The sequence below is a fragment of the Rhinoderma darwinii genome, chromosome 7 (genome assembly GCF_050947455.1).
Source record: "Rhinoderma darwinii isolate aRhiDar2 chromosome 7, aRhiDar2.hap1, whole genome shotgun sequence".
Lineage (NCBI taxonomy): Eukaryota > Metazoa > Chordata > Amphibia > Anura > Rhinodermatidae > Rhinoderma > Rhinoderma darwinii.
This window is the reverse complement of record NC_134693.1, coordinates 134,861,635-134,884,542: the sequence shown is the minus strand read 5'-3', so window position 1 is coordinate 134,884,542 and position 22,908 is coordinate 134,861,635. Positions and strand designations below refer to the sequence as shown.

The following is a 22,908-nucleotide window of genomic DNA, read 5'->3' as shown; positions in this document are numbered from 1 at the left end:
TTATAGTATTTATATTCTTGTATATAGGGGCAGTATTATAGTAGTTATGTTCTTGTACATAGGGGGCAGTATTATAGTAGTTATATTCTTGTACATAGGGGGCAGTATTATAGCAGTTATATTCTTGTATATAGGGGGGAGTATTATAGTAGTTATATTCTTGTATATAGGAGGCAGTATTATAGTAGTTATATTCTGGTATATAGGAGCAGTATTATAGTAGCTATATTCTTGTATACAGGGGGCAATATTATAGTAGTTATATTCTTGTACATAGGAGCAGTATTATAGTAGTTATATTTTTGTACATAGGGGGCAGTATTATAGTAGTTATATTCTGGTATATAGGAGCAGTATTATAGTAGTTATATTCTTGTATATAGGGGGCAGTATTATATTCTTGTACATAGGGGCCAGTATTATTGTAGTTATATTCTTGTACATAGGGGCCAGTATTATAGTAGTTATATTCTTGTATGTAGGGGGCAGTATTATAGTAGTTATATTTATGTATATAGGGGGCAATATTATAGTAGTTATATTTTTGTATGTAGGAGGCAGTATTATAGTAGTTATATTTTTGTATATAGGGGCAGTATTCTAGAAGTTATATTCTTGTACATAGGGGGCAGTATTATAGTAGTTATATTCTTGTACATAGGGGGCAGTATTATAGTAGTTATATTCTTGTACATAGGGGGCAGTATTATAATAGTTATATTCTTGTACATAGGAGCCGTATTATAGTAGTTATATTCTTGTATATAGGGGCAGTATTATAGTAGTTATATTCTTGTACATAGGAGCAGTATTATAGTAGTTATATTCTTGTATATAGGAGCGGTAATATAGTAGTTACATTCTTGTATATAGGGGCAGTATTATAGTAGTTATATTCTTGTATATAGGGAGCAGTATTATAGTAGTTATATTCTTGTATATAGGAGGCAGTATTATAGTAGTTATATTCTTGTATATAGGGGCAGTATTATAGTAGTTATATTCTTGTATATAGGAGGCAGTATTATAGTAGTTATATTCTTGTATATAGGGAGCAGTATTATAGTAGTTATATTCTTGTATATAGGAGGCAGTATTATAGTAGTTACATTCTTGTATATAGGGGCAGTATTATAGTAGTTATATTCTTGTATATAGGGAGCAGTATTATAGTAGTTATATTCTTGTATATAGGGAGCAGTATTATAGTAGTTATATTCTTGTATATAGGAGGCAGTATTATAGTAGTTATATTCTTGTACATAGGGGGCAGTATTATAGTAGTTATATTCTTGTATATAGGGAGCAGTATTATAGTAGTTATATTCTTCTATATAGGGAGCAGTATTATAGTAGTTATATTCTGGTATATAGTAGCAGTATTATAGTAGTTATATTCTGGTATATAGTAGCAGTATTATAGTAGTTATATTCTTGTATATAGGAGCAGTATTATAGTAGTTATATTCTTGTATATAGGGCAGTATTATAGTAGTTCTATTCTTGTATATAGGGGCAGTATTATAGTAGTTATATTCTTGTATATAGGGCCAGTATTATAGCAGTTATTCTTGTATATAGGGGGCAGTATTATAGTAGTTATATTCTTGTATATAGGGGGCAGTATTATAGTAGTTATATTCTTGTATATAGGGGGCAGTATTATAGTAGTTATTCTTGTATATAGGGGGCAGTATTATAGTAGTTATATTCTTGTATATAGGAGCAGTATTATAGTAGTTATATTCTTGTATATAGGGGGCAGTATTATAGTAGTTATTCTTGTATATAGGGGGCAGTATTATAGTAGTTATATTCTTGTATATAGGGAGCAGTATTATAGTAGTTATATTCTTCTATATAGGGAGCAGTATTATAGTAGTTATATTCTGGTATATAGTAGCAGTATTATAGTAGTTATATTCTGGTATATAGTAGCAGTATTATAGTAGTTATATTCTTGTATATAGGAGCAGTATTATAGTAGTTATATTCTTGTATATAGGGGCAGTATTATAGTAGTTCTATTCTTGTATATAGGGGCAGTATTATAGTAGTTATATTCTTGTATATAGGGCCAGTATTATAGCAGTTATTCTTGTATATAGGGGGCAGTATTATAGTAGTTATATTCTTGTATATAGGGGGCAGTATTATAGTAGTTATATTCTTGTATATAGGGGGCAGTATTATAGTAGTTATTCTTGTATATAGGGGGCAGTATTATAGTAGTTATATTCTTGTATATAGGAGCAGTATTATAGTAGTTATATTCTTGTATATAGGGGGCAGTATTATAGTAGTTATTCTTGTATATAGGGGGCAGTATTATAGTAGTTATATTCTTGTATATAGGAGCAGTATTATAGTAGTTATATTCTTGTATATAGGGGGCAGTATTATAGTAGTTATTCTTGTATATAGGGGGCAGTATTATAGTAGTTATATTCTTGTACGTAGGGGGCAGTATTATAGTAATAGCTGTTGAAGGCAGGGGAACAATTCTTGTTTTAAGCTTTTAGAGTATGAACGGTTTTGTGCTGAAACAAACATGCATTAAGGGAAATTGCTGATTTTCATATCCTCCAAACAGACTAATTGTTCTCATTGTTCCAGCTGCCTTTTTAATATTTAACATACTGAGCAGAACTTTGAGTCTGGAAAATGTCATCTCATAAATAAACCAAGTCGTAGACAAGCACATTTACCCTGATCCGATGAATGTTCCAATATTTTTGCTTGATCTGAGTAGTTATCCAATTACAGCAATAAGAAATAAGATTTGGTCTAGAAATCTTTGCCGGTCTAGTATGAGTGTTATCATATATTTCTGGATAATAGAACGGATACAATAATTTACTATAAACACCGTGTATACTTATTATTATTCTAGTATCATTGTGTCTGTGGTTATCCCAATGATGCCAAAGATTGACAACACCCATATATATGTACTTTTCCTGAAATCTTACAAAAATGGGTGGCCTATTGTAGTAGTATTCATATCACAAGTACATGCAACTTTAGCTTTGTTCATCCTGATCTTCCTGGTGCATGAATATAATTCCAGGACTTTGTAAATACTGACACCGTCACTGGCAGGGCAATAGTAGAGACCATGCCTCCCAACTTTTGAATCCCCAATTGCTGGGCATTCCAGCCTTGCCCCTGATCCACCCAGGAACACCCACGTCAGGGTATATTTACATAAACTTTGCCCCTTTCTGGGTCCATTTAGCAGGACAATCTCTCGTATAAGGGAACGGTTGGGATGTATGGTAAAGAGAGCTATAACGGTGTCTAGCAGTCCTGATTTATATGCCATATGACAACTACTACGGGCGCGTTAATGGCTGCCGTCAGTTGTTGTCACCCCGTATCGGTTACCTGAATAGGAGATATCAGCGACTTCACACATTTGCAGGTCTTTTTGTTATTTTAAATGGAAATGGTCTGCGGTTTAGATGGCGGCAGAATGAACACGCGGCGTTTAATACTATAATGTGAATTACATTGTGTACGTTTACGATTTTGGAAAGCAAAGGGGAACAGGGTAGAAATGAATTCCAATGAATGGAGCACATGTAGAGGAAGCATTATCTCCAGGGGGGGGGTTACTTAAAGGCCAATTGCATATTTCCTGCTAAAACCTATAATTGCTTTTGTCAGGATCTGTGTTCTGGAGTCCTGGCTTCCTGCCCTAGAACCGGCCTCCCGTTTCTTTTTGTTCCAAATGATGGTATTTCCTAATGTAATGATCGCGGGGGCAAAAATCTGCACTGTGAACCCAAAATAGCAGCAGATCAAACTTGTAGGGACATCAGGGAGATTCTGAAAATCGGTAGACGAAGCAGCGCGTAGAAGTGCGCAAAATATTTTCCTGTATGCCCCGCCTATTTATGTAGGACACACCCCAAAATGAAGGCATTTAAATCACAAATGCTGCATATGACCCCCTTCATCACACCCCAAAATGAATACAGACCCAAGAGCAGACCCCCTAAACAAATACAGGCGCCAGACCCCTAAATATTTACAGACTCCAGACCGGACCTTCTAAACAAACACAGACCCCAGACCCTTAAATATACACCGACCCCTTGAATAAATATAGATGTCAGAACACCCCACCCCCCCTAAACAAATACAGACCCCAGACCTTTAAATATAGACCCAGACCCTCTAAATACAGACCCCAGACTAGACTCCCTAAATAAACACATTCTCCCTGAATACAGACCCTAGACCAGCACATACTTACCTCTCCCCTTTCCTGCAGCGGCGTTCGGGAGTAAAGAAGACTGCAGGAACAGCAGAGGTGAGTATGTCGTGAGGACGCGGCGCAGCCAGGAGATTTTCTGGCTCTTCCAGGAGTTTTGGAGATCTCCCATTTTTCTGGGAGTCTCCCAGGCATTCTAGGAAAGTTGGCAAGTATGGCAATAAAAGCAGCGATGTTAAATAGTAGGTAAATTAGGGGAATTGCATGTATAGCAGCTCCCTAATATTAAGACGAATAAGATCCATCACAAGCAACTAACATCCTTGCTGACAGTTTCCAGGTAGCACATCCTCTGACTTTAGAGCCCTTGCTAATCTAATGTGGAGCTACACTGGCGATGGCTTAAATAAAGACGTTTCAATATACCAAAGTATTCTACAACCTTTAAGTTTCTTTGTTCTTCAATTGTTGAAAGTTTGAGGAGGAAGAGAATTCTCCTTGAAGAAGAGGGCTTCCGCCTGTACCATCTGTCACTGGCATCAAAGACACAGTATTTTTCCTTCTATGCTACCCTCAACGGGCACATTAACACTCTTCTCACCGCACCGACGTGTAAGGCTCTGCTGTGTATGCGCTGACTACTTGTTTCCAGCAACTTAGGGGTTCATGGCAAAGCTTCACCGGATGACTCCTGCCAGGAGCCGTACATTCCACCGTATGCCCAAGAAATTGCCTCCTATGGGGCTGTGTGAAGTGATAGTGATGCCAGCAGCAGAGAGGAAATCTTATATATGTGGCCTGTAGAGACTGTATCAATCATTCCTACCTCAGGCGTAAACAAGAGCTTGTCCTGTCCTGCCGGGCATTGCCCCCACTTTCTGACATTGTCCCATCATTACAAAGAAACTTTTTGAAAAAAAAAATTATTTTTCCAAAGTGGAGGCCAATTAGGCAAATATCAGTAATCCTGCACGACCATATTATTCTTATTATTTATATTTAGGGATGCGCCAACCAGTCTGTCTGTAGTCAGTTGCCCCCCATCTGCCCCCAAATGAGAATCCTTTGTCTAAGGAGCCTGGCCAAGGCTTATTGGCGCCCCCTTTGGCATCCAGCGCCCGAGCAGATCTCTCGCCACCCCCCCCACTCCTGCTACACCCCTAGCTTTAGACATGCAAGCGGTTGGCCAGTTAAATGTTTCACTGTGCCCGAGAGTAGTAATCGCTCAAGTGCCCAGGAGAGTCTCTGCCCGTCATGAATATTACAAGCGTTTGTGTCAATAAAGCTTATTCATTGTATAATAAAAAGTTTGGCAACTTTCCAATATACTTGTGTGTTTTAATTCTTTCCGATTCTTAAAGTCTCTGCTTGCTATCAATGAATGGAGACAATATTGTATACATCAGAGGCTGAAAACCCCATCCTGCTCACACAGCTGCAGGGCTAGTGATAAGAGACGGGAAGCTTTGATACACAGTAACACCTTTTGTCATCAAGGCATGATCGGGATAAGATTTCAGCCTCGGAATAGAAAAAGTATTTTTTTTCACTGACCGCAAGCAGAGATTTTGAAAATGGTGAGGAATTGAAAGACAAGAAACTTGCAGCACTTTTCATTAAACAGTAAAGCGACACCTCAAAGATTGCATCACTGGAGTTAGGACTCCCCACCAGTTGCCAGAACAAAGATGACCGAGTTATGTTTCAGGGGTCGGACACTGACTTATAGGGTAGCCGCCTATAGGGGGCACTAGAGAGACAGTTTTCTGCTTTCTGGAGAAGAGTTGTACAAAGGACATTGGTCTGTCTGGCTGCTTAAATGATGGGAAGATGATGAGAGTTCAGATCCCATCAGTCAGTGACTCAGTGTTACTGCAATATAGTGACTCATTCAGCTGATGGTATTTTTTTTTTTTATGTTTTTTTTTTTTTTAAATAACTTTATATCATTTTTAATTTGCGCCAACATGGCCGCACCAGACGCAACCATTCAGTGTGTATGTGAAGAAAACCGTTGTTTATTGGTCAGACAAACGTGGTCTGTAAATTTCTATGAACATATGGGCCAATGACATAGAATGCCTGTTTTTTAATCCGCAGCATGTCAATTTTATTTGCGTAATCGCTGCTCTTTCGCAGGTTTTCCCCATAGAATTCAATGGGCAGATAAAACAAACAACAAATAGCAGATGGTGCGATTTTTGCAGCGGAAAAGCTGCGATTCTGCCACAAAAATCGCAACTCAGGAAAATAAAAAATCTTATACTTACCCAGAATTCTGTGCTTCTTCGTCCATGCCGCCTCCTGGGATGATGTTTCATCCCACATGACCGCTGCAGCCAATCGCAGGCTGCGGCGGTCACATGGGATTAAACATCATCCATGGAGGCCGGGCTGCAGGACGGCAGAGGGATGCGTCGCCATGGCTACGGGTAAGTATGAAACTTTTTTTTTTTTTACCTGCAGTTTTCCACAGCGGACGTTCCGTCTGAAAAACCACTCTATAATTTGGTGCGTTTTTTCGGGGCTGGAATTCCCTGCGGTGACCAGAGTGGATAGGCTGTGTGCTTTTCCGCAGCATATCCGCCCTGTGTGACCATGCAGGTTTCCACTTCTGGGTGTTTTATGGGCGCACTTGCACTTATAGCCACAAGATGGCCACACCGTAACTGCACCAAACAGTTTCCTAATAATAGTCCATCCACCTATAAAGTTAGGTGATCCGCAGCAGTGAGGACGATATAAACCTTTTCTCTCTCTTTCCTTACAGGTGACAACTGTGAAGTGGACAGCCGCTCAGGACGCTGCGTTCCCGGTGTCTGCAGAAACGGGGGGACGTGCACTAACTTGGCGGAAGGCGGCTTCACATGCCAGTGTCCATCTGGAGGCTTCGAGAAACCATACTGCGAACTGTCAACACGCTCCTTCCCTCCGAAATCGTTTATGATGTTCCGTGGACTGCGGCAGAGATTCCATATGAGTCTGTCACTGTCGTAAGTACATCCATCCGTCCGTCTGTCTGTCTGTCTGGTGAAAAGAAAACTCTCATCATCTTCGAGGTTTAGTAAGAGTAACATGTCAGATAAAGCTATGTTCACACTGCGTTTATGGTATCCGTTAGACGCATATGCCGGGAAAAGCTAGCGACGTTTACTATAAACGGAGGCTGTGACGGATGCGTGACATGTAGCATACATCATAGGATCTTCTCTATTAAATAGATGTCATAATAGACCATGGGAGACAGATTCCACTGGTAGGAATCCGCTACAGGAGTTACCCGCGCGGTATACATTTTTTTACTGGATGCCTCTGGAATAGAATAGTGACGTGAACCATGATATTCCCTCCAGCCTAAAAAAGGTATAACACCTGACCAAGGCCAATAGGACACTCTTTTGGCCTCCGTCAGGTGAACGGAGGCCTATGAATACGTGTAATGTATGCGCCAGGTGCTTTCCTGTCATAAACATTAAAGGTACACTGCAAACACAGTGTGAACACAGCCTATCTATCTATCTATCTATCTATCTATCTCATATCTATCTATCTCATATCTATCTATCATCTATCTATCTATCTATCTATCTCATATCTATCTATCATCTATCTATCTATCAATCTCATATCTATCTATCTATCTATCTATCTATCTATCTATCTATCTATCTATCTCATATCTATCTACCTATCTATCTATCTATCTATCTATCTATCTCTCTATCTCATATCTATCTATCTATCTCATATCTATCTATCTATCTATCTATCTATCTATCTATCTATCTATCTATCTATCTATCTATCTATCTATCTATCTATCTATCTCATATCTATCTATCTCATATCTATCTATCTCATATCTATCTATCTATCTATCTAATCATAATAGTCATGTCCCTTATTTATATAGCATATTCATAGCAAAAATTAAAAAAAACGTCTTCTCCTGGCTTTGTATGATGTCACCAGATCTCTCCCTTCCAGGAAAAAGCTGGGATTTGTAGTCCCACATTAACCAGGAGGCTGCAAATCGCCCTCATCTTTTTCCTTGTATTTTTGCAGTCCCTTTTATTCCCCCTCCCCCCGTCTTGTATGTTCCTGCCTCTTACCAAAGCCGAGCAATTACTCATTGAATTAGAATTGATTGATGATGATGTCATTAGCAGCCCCTCCTTCCACCAATCCGGTCACAGCTCTGCTTTTCCTATATGTTTGGGGCATTACCTCATCTGAGACTGTGAGTCATAGGGAATTAACAAGCAAATCACGGACCTCAGCCATGCTGGAAAAGATGGCGGACTGATCCATACACTAGGATTTACAAAGGGCTCACTTCTCTACGGCTGAATCCTTCAGACTGAATATTGAATGTTTGCAAGAGCTGTGGTTGCTATTCAGTGCCTGAAACATGGTTGCCTAGCAACGGGCGCTGCCTGCCAGTGGGTGACAATTCTGAGATCCAGTGTTATCACTTACAATAAAAGGGCCGGCGGCTCATATTAATAGGCACTAACAGCATTCAGATAGGGATAGTAAAATTCCTTTAATCTTCTATCAATGGGACCTGATGCTGGATTATCAAATATTCTGGATTATTGGATGTTCATAGAAAAGTATAAAAACTCATCAATAAGGGAAGAGACCCTTCAGGAAGAAAACCCAACAACAATGATTAACGCAAAAAGTGCTGTAATGTCAGACATTCTGGATTATTGGATGCCAGAGTAAAGGAAGTTCCCAGAAGAGAAACCTCACCAGGCCGGACGGGCCACCTATCAGACATTTATAGTATATCCTGTGGATATGTCATAAATGTTTGCGATGGGAAAACCCTTTAATTCTCTTTAGTCTGAGGATGATAGGTGTGATAGTTTAGTGGATTAATATCTCCGTGCTGCTGAAATATTCATAGGATCCTCCTGCCGGTAATTGTTAGTGAATCATTTTAATTGTGACCATCAGTCTGTGGCTTTTACACTCACGATTGATCCATCCTGATGGGAGCGATCCATTTATGAAGCAGGATATTGATTAGCGCTCAGGACAGGACTTGTCTTATATAATATCCGGCCTGACTCTGAGCGGGGACAAATCACAAATTATTATGAAGATTATCTTTCAGGAAATGATAACATTTTGTAGTCTATTTAATTATAAAGTCCTGGCATAACTCCCTACTAGAAGATGAGGAATAAGAGAACCAAGGCAGACACAGTGCCCCCATAATAACAGCGACCGTAGCGCCCATGACCGTTCCATCCAGACTGCATAAATAATACTAACAACCACAGTGCCCATAATAATTCCATCCAAAGTGGCCTAGTGATGATAGCCACAGTGCCCCCTTGACAGAGTCAACAATAGTTCCCCACAATGAAAACCAAGGTGCACTATTAGAGTTGCATCCAGACTGCCCTCATTATGAAAGACACAGTCCCCCCATAATAGTTCCAGCCACAGTTTCTGCTTAACACAGCCAACTATAGTTCCCAATGATGAAAACTTTAGTGCCCCCACAAGGATCTCTCCTGTTCTAGCCACAGTTACATCCAGAGTGTCCTTGTAATGATAGCCACAATGCCTCCTTAACAGAGCCAAAGATGGTTCCCCATAATGACAGCCACAATGCCTCATAACCGTTCCATCCAGAGTGCCCTCATGATAATATCTACAGTACCCCCATAATAGTTCCATCCAGAGTAGCCGCATAAAGATAGCCACAGTGCTCCCTTGACAGGGCAAACCATAGTTCCCAATAATGACAGCCACAGTACCCCCATTACAGTTTTATCCAGACTGCACGCATAATAATTACAGCAGTGTCCCCATAATATTCCATCCAAAGTTTCTTCATAATGATAGCCACAGTGCCCCCTTGATAGAGCCAACCGTAGTTTCCCTCAATGAGAACCAGTACTCCCATAACAAATCTATCCAGACTGCCCTTATAATGATAGTCACATTGCCCCACAACAGTTCCAACCAGAGTGACTTAATTATGACAACCACAGCACCCCCATAATAGTTCCCTCCAGACTGCTCTTATAATAATAGCCACATTGCCCCATAACCGTTCCATCCAGAGTGACGTAATAATGTCAGCCACAGTGCCTGCTTGACACAGCCAACTATAGTTCCCTATAATAAAAACCACAGTGCCCCCATAACAGTTCCATCCAAAGTTCCCTGATAACACATACATTAGATTGTTTGCCTAGGCAGCTTAGAGGGTTTTTCCAGAATATAGCATATATGGCCTATCCTCCATGTGTAATTACTTGGTGGGGGTCTGAGCCCAGGGACCTACATTGAACAGAAGAACAACCAACAAGTACCTCACCCCCTTCACTTCAGTAACTGAAACAGCACCTTCTGTGCCAGTGTGGCTGCGTCTGGTACTGCAGCTCATCCTATTGAAATAGATGAGACTGTACTGCAATACCAGGTGCAACATTATGGGTAAGGGTGGCGCTAGGTTGCATAATACATTGAAGGGGCCCCTGTCACTTCTTTCTGGTGATCAGTGGGCGCTGGACCCCCCATGATTACACATTGATGACATACCCTAATGCCTTTAGGGGTGTGTTCACCACAGACGTACCACGTTTGTACCTCGACCACTGCCACAATCACACTTATTCCATACGTTTCTCCCCAATAAATTTTAACAGGGGAAAACGAGGCATAGGGCATGTTACAGTCTGAGCCCCCCTGCACCGTAGACTGGCAGTGCCCCCACTGTTCTGCAGAGTGACACCTGATTACTTTCTATGGATTATAAATTCTACATATTTCAGCTGCTCCAGTCCATAGACGGAGTAATTAGTCTCTTCTGTCTTTTATTACTTTTGTCACATTTTATTAGATTTGATTATCTATGAGGATATTTTATATGAGCTTTTGAGTCTGCAAATTTAATCTCCTGCCCTAAAAAGGTCACGTTTAATAACATCTCTACCGGGGCGACCTGAGGCCATTCAATGTAACGGGATAAATTACACGGGCACGAACGGGAGGGCTGCCAATAAAGCAATGACCAATCTAGATCTCGAACAACAGGCTTGTTACCACAAATCGTCAACCAGTCCAGCTGATCTACAATGTTGAGTAGCCAATATTATAACTGTTCATTATCAGAAACTCAAGGATGATCACAAGACACACTTGTTCTTGCATCAACTAAAACTCCCTTTGCTTATGGTCAGTTTGAAGGTGGACAGAGACAAGTGGTGTACATAGAAGAGAGGGAGCCCCAGAGCAAAAATCATAATGGTGCCAGGTTTGACACCAATGACAGAAGGGTCTGGTGTTTGTTTCACCTCCACGATCTTTACTTGTCCCTTGAGCCTATTACCCACCCTCTTCTTTGCTAACAATACAGTTCCTCTTTAGAAGGGTCCTGCCCAGGTTCTCGCCACCCAGTAGCAAAGGTGATGACACCTACCAGGGCTGAGCCCCCTCTCTCCAAGATGCCCATAGCAGCCGCATTGTCTACCTCTATAGTATGTATGCCGAGACATTTGTCTAAAAAATTTAACGACGGCTATTATCAGTGTTAGAAGAAGAGAGTGGAGCAGCTGTCATCTGAGAGCTACTCCACTTGATTTTAGTAGAAGAAGCTTTCTTTTAAATTTAAAGGGGTACTCCCATCTTACACATTTATGGCATATCCCCAGCATATGACATAAGTATCTTTTAGATATTGGTCCCACCTCTGAGACCCACACCTATCTCCAGAACGGGGGTCTCTGAACTTCCCGTTCTGGACCAGAGATGACACCTGCATCTATCAGACATTTATGGCATATCCTGTGGAGATGTATGATGGAAATACCATGCTTCAATATTTTTATTGGTAGTGTAAGAGAACGAATTTGTTCTGCAATACAAAAATTGTTGAAATTGTGTGAGCGGCCAGAATATGAATAATATTACAATGTGCATCAGGAATGACTTTCTAACTTTGTGTCCAGCTTAATGGGGTTGTCCACTTTAAACAATCCCTTTTTGTTAGAAAGGTCCCCCAAAAAGCTGATCACATGGAGTCCTGCTGCTGGACTCTCAGTGATTGGCTGTAATCTATGGGAGAACACAGCAGCAAGCGTTCACTTTCCCTACAGCGCCACCACAGGGAAATTGAGGCACTACATGGTGTCCAGGAAAATCAATTGACTGTCTGTGTAATGCTCAGATGTGCCTGGTCCTCCAGATCTCTTTGTAATCCCCATCTATTAACTCAGAATTCCCTAAAAGGGACAGCCCCTTTAACTTACATGTTCAACTCCCTTTTAAACAGTAGTGGGATGAGGGGTGATTTGGAATACCTTCCTTACCCCTCTTCTACCAGGTCTACCAGGTCCATTATTGGGATAAGCTAAGTTGCATCTTTTTCCCCTGCCTGGCTAAGAGCTATGCCTCCCCTAGTCTTTCTGTAGATCACATGACTGGAAGTCCTGACAGCTGCTCCATGACAGCTGTTCCATTCTCTACTATTGGCATGGATTAGTTCCAGTTTGTCGTATAGGATCTTATTTTTCTACCACCCAATAACCATCGAGTCCTTCTGCTTGTGGAACCTACCACAATCAATAAACCTTCATTAATACCGGATATGTGTGTCCAATAATATATTCTCACACAAGACCAATGGCTTGCACTCATCCTTCTGTTAGTGTTTGGCAGGTATAAAGTATCATCAGCCTCTTTGCGATATTCGAGGTCGTATTCTTCATTGTCATTTCTCCTCGTAGATATTTATATCTGCTAATGACGCTCTTGAACCACTTGACCCTCTTAAGTAAGGCCATTAAAATCTCCACACGACTAGGCGAAAGGATCCTGCTCGGTGTGATAATAAGAACTGAGTGGTTCGGCAGAAGGGAACATTTCAAGCTGAAGGAAAAACATTAATTTCTTGTCAATGTCTAACTGCTTAATCCCCATAGAGGAACATTTCAACTAAAGGTCACAGCCCGTGTCCCCACCTAAGCGCAATCCCCAAAGATGGATTTGGACATCCTCAGTTTAATACCTCTCCATCTCCACTGATTTTCCTGGTGTGAAACTTGTACTGAAATCTTTACGGTGTGGCGACCATTGTGTATCACACTTCATAAATAGATTTACAAACACAACATCGCATTGCCGGTGGCGGCTTAATTACAGATCGAAATCAACATACTGCAGAGCAGTAATTAAAATGAATATTTAGTAAAGCAAGAACAATACATGTGAAATGAGTCATTCATCGGAAAATAAAATAAAAATACATTCCGTTACTTATATTCTACTCCTTCTCGCTTACATCCTGTATTATTCTCCAGAGCTGCACTCACTATTCTGCTGGTGGAGTTACTGTGTACATACATTACATTACTGATCCTGAGTTACATCCTATATTATACTCCAGAGCTGCACTCACTATACTGCTGGTGGAGTCACTGTGTACATACATTACATTACTTATCCTGTACTGATCCTGAGTTACATCCTGTATTATACTCCAGAGCAGCACTCACTATTCTTCTGGTGGAGTCACTGTGTACATACATTACATTACTTATCCTGTACTGATCCTGAGTTACAGCCTGTATTATACTCCAGAGCTGCACTCACTATTCTGCTGGTGGAGTCACTGTGTACATACATTACATTACTTATCCTGAGTTACATCCTGTATTATACTCCAGAGCTGCACTCACTATTCTGCTGGTGGAGTCACTGTGTACATACATTACTTATCCTGTACTGATCCTGAGTTACATCCTGTATTATACTCCAGAGCTGCACTTACTATTCTGCTTGTGGAGTCACTGTGTACATACATTACATTACTTCTCCTGTACTGATCCTGAGTTACATCCTTTATTATACTCCAGAGCTGCACTCACTATTCTGCTGGTGGAGTCACTGTGTACATACATTACATTACTTATCCTGTACTGATCCTGAGTTACATCCTGTATTATACTCCAGAGCTGTACTCACTATTCTGCTAGTAGAGTCACTGTGTATGCACATTACATTACTTATCCTGTACTGATCCTGAGTTACAGCCTATATTATACTCCAGAGCTGCACTCACTATTCTGCTGGTTGAGTCACTGTGTATATACATTACATTATTGGAGACAGTCAGCAAGCTTGTTGACAGATACTGCATTAGCTCATGTCATGCACACGGTTAGTTTTTTCTACATCACATTAATGCACAGTGCCTGGTGAGAAATTGACACTTCCCAGAATGCAAATTACCAAAGCAGGTGTGCAGAGACTGAACCAGTAGGGAGTACTGGTAGATTTCTGCTTTGAAGTCTGCAGAATTGTGGACGCAGCTCTGGAGTATAATACAGGATGTAACTCAGAATTAGTGCAAGATGAGTAATGTAATATAGTTATGAATGCAGTGGATATTGTGGGTGACATGGTGGTACATTGATGGTCAGGGTTTCTTTGAGCACAGGGTCTCTAGGTTCAAATCGCAACCATATGGAGTTATAGACACCGCAATCCTCCCAAGTTTGGTCAACAGAATATGTGACCGGCCTTCTAAGGGGATTGGACCTAGTGTCTGTGTATGTTTGACATAGGGTCATTAGATTGCAAGCTCCACTGGCCAGGAACCTATGTAAATGAATGGGTCCTCTTTACAACGCTATACAATAATAATTATTGACTATATATAATAATAATATATATCACTCATAATATATAATATAAAAAACTGATAATATATAATAATAGTTTATTCTCAAAAATGGAAAACTGAGTTTGTGAAAATGTACTGTATATGATTTTTTCCATGATTTTTGACATTCTCAATAAAAATTGTTTGAATACAAAACAATATATAAAAATATAAATCACTGATAATAATTATTTGATTATTAAGATAACTATGAATTACATTTTGCTTCTTTTTTACCTATTCAGATTTGCTACCAAAGAGAAGAACGGCCTCCTGTTTTACAATGGACGGCTCAATGAGAAGCACGACTTCATTGCGGTGGAGATTAACGACGGACAAGTGCAGCTGAAATACTCCACAGGTTTGTATTTTGTGTTATATGTGGTGGACAGAATTTTTCCTCAGTTTACATATAGAATGAATCTACATTAATAGTTGAGTCACTGTGTACATACATTACATTACTTATCCTGTACTGATTCTGAGTTACATCCTGTATTATACTCCAGAGCTGCACTCACTATTCTGCTGGTGGAGTCACTGTGCACATACATTACATTACTTATCCTGTACTGATTCTGAGTTACATCCTGTATTATACTCCAGAGCTGCACTCACTATTCTGCTGGTGGAGTCCCTGTGTACATACAATACATTACTTATCCTGTACTGATTCTGAGTTACGTCCTGTATTATACTCCAGAGCTTCACTCACTATTCTGCTGGTGGAGTCACTGTGTACATACATTACATTACTTATCCTGTACTGATCCTGAGTTACATCCTGTATTATACTCCAGAGCTGCATTCACTATTCTGCTGGTGGAGTCACTGTGTACATACATTACTTATCCTGTACTGATCCTGAGTTACATCCTGTATTATACTCCAGAGCTTCACTCACTATTCTGCTGGTGGAGTCACTGTGTACATACATTACATTACTTATCCTGTACTGATCCTGAGTTACATCCTGTATTATACTCCAGAGCTGCATTCACTATTCTGCTGGTGGAGTCACTGTGTACATACATTACTTATCCTGTACTGATCCTGAGGTACAGCCTGTATTATACTCCAGAGCTGCACTCACTATTTTGCTGGTGGAGTCACTGTGTACATATATTACATTACTTATCCTGTACTGATCCTGAGTTATATCCTGTATTATACTCCAGAGCTGCACTCACTATTCTGCTGGTGGGGTCACTGTGTACATACATTACATTAGTTATCCTGTACTGATCCTGAGTTATATCCTGTATTATACTCCAGAGCTGCACTCACTATTCTGCTGGTGGCATCACTGTGTACATACATTACTTATCCTGTACTGATCCTGAGGTACAGCCTGTATTATACTCCAGAGCTGCATTCACAATTCTGCAGGCTTCAGAACTGAAATCTCACAGCATTCCCTTTTGGTTCAGTGTCTGCGCAGAGCTTATAGTGATGTCTTCCATTCTGAAAAGTGCAATGTTTACACCACCCCCCCCCCCCCTGCATTATATGAGCTCAGCTAATCTGTTAGGGGAGTGTCTGACGACAATCTTGTCAATGGTTTCTCATGACAACCAGCAGAATTGCAAATGTTTACTAAGAAAATGATGTGGCTAGTAAGATCATGTAGTCAGTGTAGGACTAAGATACCTCAGATCCACCCATGAAAATTTTCACTATACAGAAAAAGGAAATGTCTATTCATTTCACCCGCAGGTCATATCTTTACATGTCGTGCAAAAAATATTAAAAGACGAATATAAATTGAATGGAAATATATTGTAACTCCATGAGCATTCTGTTGTATTGGACTCATATACAGGTAACAGGGTGACAACATATAGATCTGCATTGTTATGCAGTTACATTCCCCTCCTTGCTCCATCTCTCCTACTGCTCTGCTGTGTGGGTGTCAGTCTTTACTGTAATACTGCCATTCTATTCACGAACAAGTAAGATGAGTCATTGAAGAACGACACCCACCAATCTCTGGAATAAAGACATTTTAGTGATTGGGGGGGGGGGGGGTCTGTGGGGGTCTATAGTGATTAGAGGATATCCCATGTTATTAATAGAACAAATATAAGCCAAAGAACTGTGTTCTCCCCCCTCATTCTCCAGCAAATACAATGGTGAGTATTCCTTGGTGTCATTAATATTTAACGTTACGAGTCTGACGTCGGATGTGTTAAAGTCACTTTGGAAAGCATTCAAAGTCCCGTCTGCCACATCCATCCTCGACGAGGCCTTGACACGTATGTGTTGGGGAAACATCTCGATAAATGGCGCATTAGCGCCAGCTCGGCCGGTCCTGTTTGCATCGTTCGTGTGTAAGGAACCCCAGGCAGCAGATTGATGGTCCCTTTAGATGCAATAACCGATGTTGTAAATCTTCCCGCATCCGTCCTCATTGTGACAGAGAAGCCACAGCCCAGACAGCAAGCAGATTTAGCTTTTTCCTAACCCCTTAATTGCTATTGAATCCACGGCATAAATGTGCGGTTTTGGTTCTGCTGTATAATAACGCAGAGCTGAGTGTATCATTAATGGACGACGAGATAGACACAATCCACTTTATTAATTACACCTCGTCCTTTTCTTAATGGATGCTGCAGAAATTGGATTAGCAAGAACATCTGTTATATTATAAATGGGGGCTGATAGGGCAATGGGACCCAGGAACACCTTGAATTAATATGATGAGGGTGGCCTGGGCAGAATTAAGCAGTTGCACCTTCCATGCTGAGGCCGGGTCGTCGATAAAACTGGATTTACGTGTTCGCGGTTTTGATGGAAATTATTTTTCGGTGTTATTTTAGGTGAATCCAGCACCCTGGTGGCCCCCTACGTCCCTGGAGGGGTCAGCGATGGCAAATGGCACACAGTTCAGCTCCGCTACTATAACAAGGTAGGGATTACTCTATTGTTGCTGATGGGTGTCGTAACCCCATTACATTAGGTCGTCTTCCCTATTCCATTAATCCAGCACATTCATACATGACCCCACCGACTGTATACGTAGATGGGATATGACTATTTTATTCTCATTAAGGACCATCCCACATCATATAAATCCTTGAGTCGTCCTCGTCATAAAAGAAAATAACTATTTTGATGTTTCTCAGTTATATCTCTTTCTAGGAAAACAGGGCAAGAACCAATATGGCCGCCATAACAACTCCTGTGAAGTTTACCACACAGATTTCCTTGACTCTTGGATGGTAAATCTGCAGTAATGCAGTATTATGGGGACAGGGGATGTTTGGTACATAACACAGTATATTTGCCATTCGGGAGTTTGGAAAAAGCTGGGTGGCTCCTCGTTTGTTGGCTGTATTGGCGGCCATATTGGTTGCCATGTGGCTTGACCGAATAGGACGACTCAAAGGCTCGAAGTTACAGGAGAATTTTTAATTTTGTTTTCATGAATGTTTATAATTTTTTTTAGCCTAAGACCGGATCTATGGGGGTGGCCCAAGGACCCTCCAAGAAGAAGGTAGCTGTGCTGGCGGTGGATGATTGCGACATTTCTGTGGCTTTAAAATTCAGCAATGAGATTGCAAACTATACATGTGCGGCTGAAGGAGTCCAGTCCAGTTCTAAAAAGTAAGTACATATAGAGAGATTTATGGAAAAATGTCTCTGCTGCCCATAGCAACCAATCACAGCTCTGCTTTCATTTCTTATAGTGCTTTTGAAAAATGAAAGCTGTGCTGTGATTGGTTGCTATGGGCAACAAGGACAGTTTTTCTGTTAATTTTCATAAATCCCCCCCCCCCCCCATAATCCGCTTTACTCTGTTTAGGACATAAGAGGAGGACATTTATATAAACTAGCTATGGGGGGAAAATAGAGAAGTTGCCCTTAGCAACCAATCACAATACAGCTTTCATTTTTAAAAAGCATTCAGAAAAGTGAGAGCAGTAATCTGATTGGTTGCTATAAGCAAATGATCCCCTGCACTAGTTTTATAAATTTCCTCCAAAGTGGGTCCGGCGATGGATAGTCACTCTTTGAAGCAGCTCTCCACATTAATAGGGGGGATCCTGATTGGGGCCCCCTCTATATAAAGTACATACGTCTTCTCACGGTTTAATGATAAGTCAGTACAACTCCAGTTACACAATGTTTTTCCTTTATCCGTGCAGGTCCCTGGATCTCACCGGTCCTCTTCTTCTTGGCGGGGTCCCCAATCTCCCGGAAAACTTCCCAGTGACACACAGAGAGTTCATAGGATGTATGAAGGATCTGTATATAGATAGCAGAAAGATTGACCTGGCTTCATACATAGCAAATAACGGAACCTCTGCAGGTAGGACACGCATGGCAGGCATTTTAGGATGGAGGTGGATAAGCGGCTACCAGACTTCTCTGGCACCACTTTTCTGGGGGAAATAATAGTTCTGGAAGGGTTTAAATCACACCTGTTCAATTTGCTTTGTATGTCATCGAAATCTGCAGGATCTGGTGACATATACAGTATCTCATGGCCAACTTTATGAGCAGGCCCTCCATTGCTTCCAAGTCATTTACATGCAATGCTTAGTGCTACATGCGGTTGGGATTAGTGGAAGAACACACAAACTTTCCCTAACTATGCATAACAAAGAGCCGAACTTTCTATGGACTACAACTCCCAGCAATGTTCCCTTTTGCAAACTCCTTTCCAGTCCTATTCCAATTCGTGTTTGTGTTCTTTCTCTCTCAGGGTGTAATGCAAAGCAATCATTTTGTGACCCCAACCCATGTAAAAATGGAGGCAACTGTACATTAGGTTGGGGCACATACACTTGTGATTGTTCCTTGGGTTTTGGAGGAAAGGACTGCAATATCGGTGAGTACTTGAATGTTCCTTTTTTTCCTTTATGTTTTTATTTTTTTAATTTGCAATTGAAATTGAGACATTAAAAAAAAATAGATCTGAAAGTGTCGTTCATGACCACATGGGTGATGGGAAGTAATAATTGCATATAACATATAGAACTATACATGATAAAGTGTGTATGACTGTGCAGAGCAGGAAGCAGAAGAAATTTGCTGCCCTCTAGAGGCCATAAATAGGAAAAGCAGCTCCTGGTTTTAAAGGGGTATTCCAGTTTCAGCAAATAAAGTTTATTCTTGTCTATATATACCGTCTGTGTTATTTTCTTATAGTTTTCAAGATCTCTGTTTGCTGTCATTCAATATAAATGTTCATTTTTTACATCCAGTGGAGAAAAATCTGTCCTGGTCATATGAGACACACACAGCTGCACTGCGCGTTACAGTAGAGTTATCAGAGCTTTGTCTTGTAATGAGCCAGGCACCTGTGTGTTCATCACATGACTAGAAAAGATTTTCATCACCTCGGCAAGCAGAGATCTTGACAGCAAGCAGAGATCTTGACAGCAAGCAGAGATCTTGACAGCAAGCAGAGATCTTGAAAACCGTGAGTAATTGATACAGAAAGTATATGGGAAAATTGTATAACTTTTCATTATACAAAGAATAACATTTACTTGCTGAAACTGGGATACCCCTCTCAGCATGATATATGGGTTACATGGACATCCTAATATTAGAAAATCTTAAAGTTTCCTGAAACTTTTATCCCCTCAGCAATGCACCATCCTTATCGTTTCAATGGGAGCGGAATTCTGTCCTGGGACTTTAAAAACGAGGTGAAAATCTCCATTCCCTGGTTTATGGGGCTGGCATTCCGAACACGACGAGCTGATGGATTGCTTCTGCAGGTGCATGCTGGTCAATATACCACCATTCAATGCCAGGCAAGTATTCATCGTTTTCTTGTGTCCTTGCATTATAAAAGTGATAGTAAGAATCGGATTGTTTATTTGCAGCTTTTCCTTTTGTATTAGTATTTGCCCCCCACATTTTTTTACAAAGACTCTTGTTTTGCCATCTCTCCCTGCAGCTGGTTTCTGGACAGGTCTCGTTCTCCGTCAGCCGGGGTTCCAGTAGAGCCTCCACCCTCCTGTTGGACCAGATGCAGGTGAATGATGGGAGGTGGCACGACCTGCAGATGGAATTGCGCGATGTGCGGAGCGGACGTGAAACACGTTATGTTATAACCATCAATTTGGATTATGGGTTTTACCAGGTACTCTACTCATTTAAATGAGTGCTTTATATGTGATCGATATGTATGTGCACGTTTAAAGTGATACCCCGTATATTGGGGAATTGTCTTGTGAGCAATTCCAAAAATGATCCTACTTGGCCAATGAGCAGCTGCATTATAGAGGCTATCCTGATCAGTACCTTGCACCAGCCGCTGTGGGCAGGCCGATTACACCTCTGATGATGCCCGCCGGCCATGGCACGCAGTTAGATTTTGCATAGCTCTGGAGACCTATATTATTGGCATCACAACTGCTTGATAATAACATTATATTAGGAAATGGCTAATCATACAATTCCCTAATATAATATTTCAAACGCTAATACAATGCAACCATCTAAATTAGGTTTTAGTCCTGCTCACATAGCTGAAGGCTGTTACAATGTATCAGTGTAGGTGACAGCTGTCAGCTTACAGTCCAGGACAGAGAATTGTGGTGCTGATGTGGATTGCCTAGGTGGATACATTGTTACAAAATCGCAGCTGTGTGAGGAGGACTGATTTCAAGCCTCGGAATGCTTCCATTCACTGACAGCAAGCATAAACCTGGAAAATGATGCGAAATTGAAACACAAAGTAAATTAGAACGTTTGCATAAAAGGGTCAGATGTACGATGAATTTTCTCTCATTTTGTAGGACACTGTTAATGTTGGGAATGAACTTCATGGACTGAGGGTTAAACACCTGTATGTGGGGGGGATTCTGACAGGCCAGGAGGTACAGAATGGTCTGGAGGGCTGTATACAGGTGAGGACTATTTTCCTATCTGCCTTTGTCAGATATGTATTTTTCCTTTTTGTTTGTCTAATATGACATCATAAGATACATTTATGTGATATTCCACTTTTGAAATAATTCTCACACTGAAAACGACCCATTCTGTGCATATTGTACTGATCACCAAAACTGTTATTGCATTTTAGGGGCTGCGTCTCGGAGACACATCCAGTGGCATCACCTTGCCCAAGCCAAGTAACGTCTTCAATGTTAAAAATGGCTGTAACGTCACCAACACGTGTGATCCTAACCCCTGCCAGGGGAACAGTTCTTGTGTGGACACGTGGCTGGGTCATGTCTGCGTCTGTCACCCAGGTGTGAATTACATTATAAACATCAATGTCTTTTTGCTGCATTTCCTGTCTTCTCTTTTGCTCCTATACAATTCTGTCCTCCTACAACTGCCACTAGAGGGGGCTCACTGCATATTCACATACCATTGAACGCAGTAATAAATCTGTATGCAGTGAGCTCCCCCTAGTGGTGGTGACAGGCAGCCACAATTTTATCATGTAACTCTGAGGCTGCGTGAAGGGAAGCAGGGGATTTAAAGCTTTGTTTCAGAATAAAGGATATTTTATAAATTTAATCAGCACATCATTTTGGACCTATAAATTAAATGATGTTCCTAGTTGGATATACAACTTGAAGTAAAGTCCAGGCTTATAGACACTTTACTATATTGGGGAACATTTTGTGCAGTCCCCTAATATTAATATTGGAATCATTTTTTTTTTTAAAGCAGAGGTGGGTGCAATAGTGAGCTGCAGGAAAATCAGATTCCCTACAACTGCCTTGTAAAAGCGCCATTTACGGCAGATTGTATTGTATGAATATGAAAACATAGTAAAACTTTCTGTGAGAACGCCATACACAGAGTACAGGCTTCCATAAACAGCACCTGTATTCTGTTGATGGCATCGGCAGGAAATCAGCAGAGAGTTTGGGACATCTGCAAGTGCCCCGCTCTAAGAGAATTATTCCAGTAACTGCAACTTTCTAATGCACTTTTTCTTTAAATGCCTTGGCATTTCCAAGATCTCTGCTTGCTGTCAGTGAGTGAAAACATTAATATTTATGCCCAGATGATGAAAACCCAG

The 22,908-nt window shown here is 40.7% G+C and overlaps 1 protein-coding gene across 3 annotated transcripts in view; it reads left to right on the top strand.

The window, feature by feature from the left end:
* The window catches only part of CELSR3 (cadherin EGF LAG seven-pass G-type receptor 3), a 105,779-nt gene that overhangs the window by 48,226 nt on the left and 34,645 nt on the right, over window positions 1-22,908 (top strand). For all 3 annotated transcript variants that reach the window (XM_075831746.1, XM_075831745.1, XM_075831747.1), the window contains exons 3-12: window positions 6,990-7,212; window positions 15,155-15,270; window positions 17,729-17,817; window positions 18,358-18,515; window positions 19,058-19,221; window positions 19,618-19,743; window positions 20,508-20,677; window positions 20,824-21,009; window positions 21,668-21,778; window positions 21,955-22,123. In XM_075831746.1, coding sequence (XP_075687861.1) covers window positions 6,990-7,212; window positions 15,155-15,270; window positions 17,729-17,817; window positions 18,358-18,515; window positions 19,058-19,221; window positions 19,618-19,743; window positions 20,508-20,677; window positions 20,824-21,009; window positions 21,668-21,778; window positions 21,955-22,123 — 1,512 coding nt within the window. The remainder of the gene's footprint in view (window positions 1-6,989; window positions 7,213-15,154; window positions 15,271-17,728; window positions 17,818-18,357; window positions 18,516-19,057; window positions 19,222-19,617; window positions 19,744-20,507; window positions 20,678-20,823; window positions 21,010-21,667; window positions 21,779-21,954; window positions 22,124-22,908) is intronic.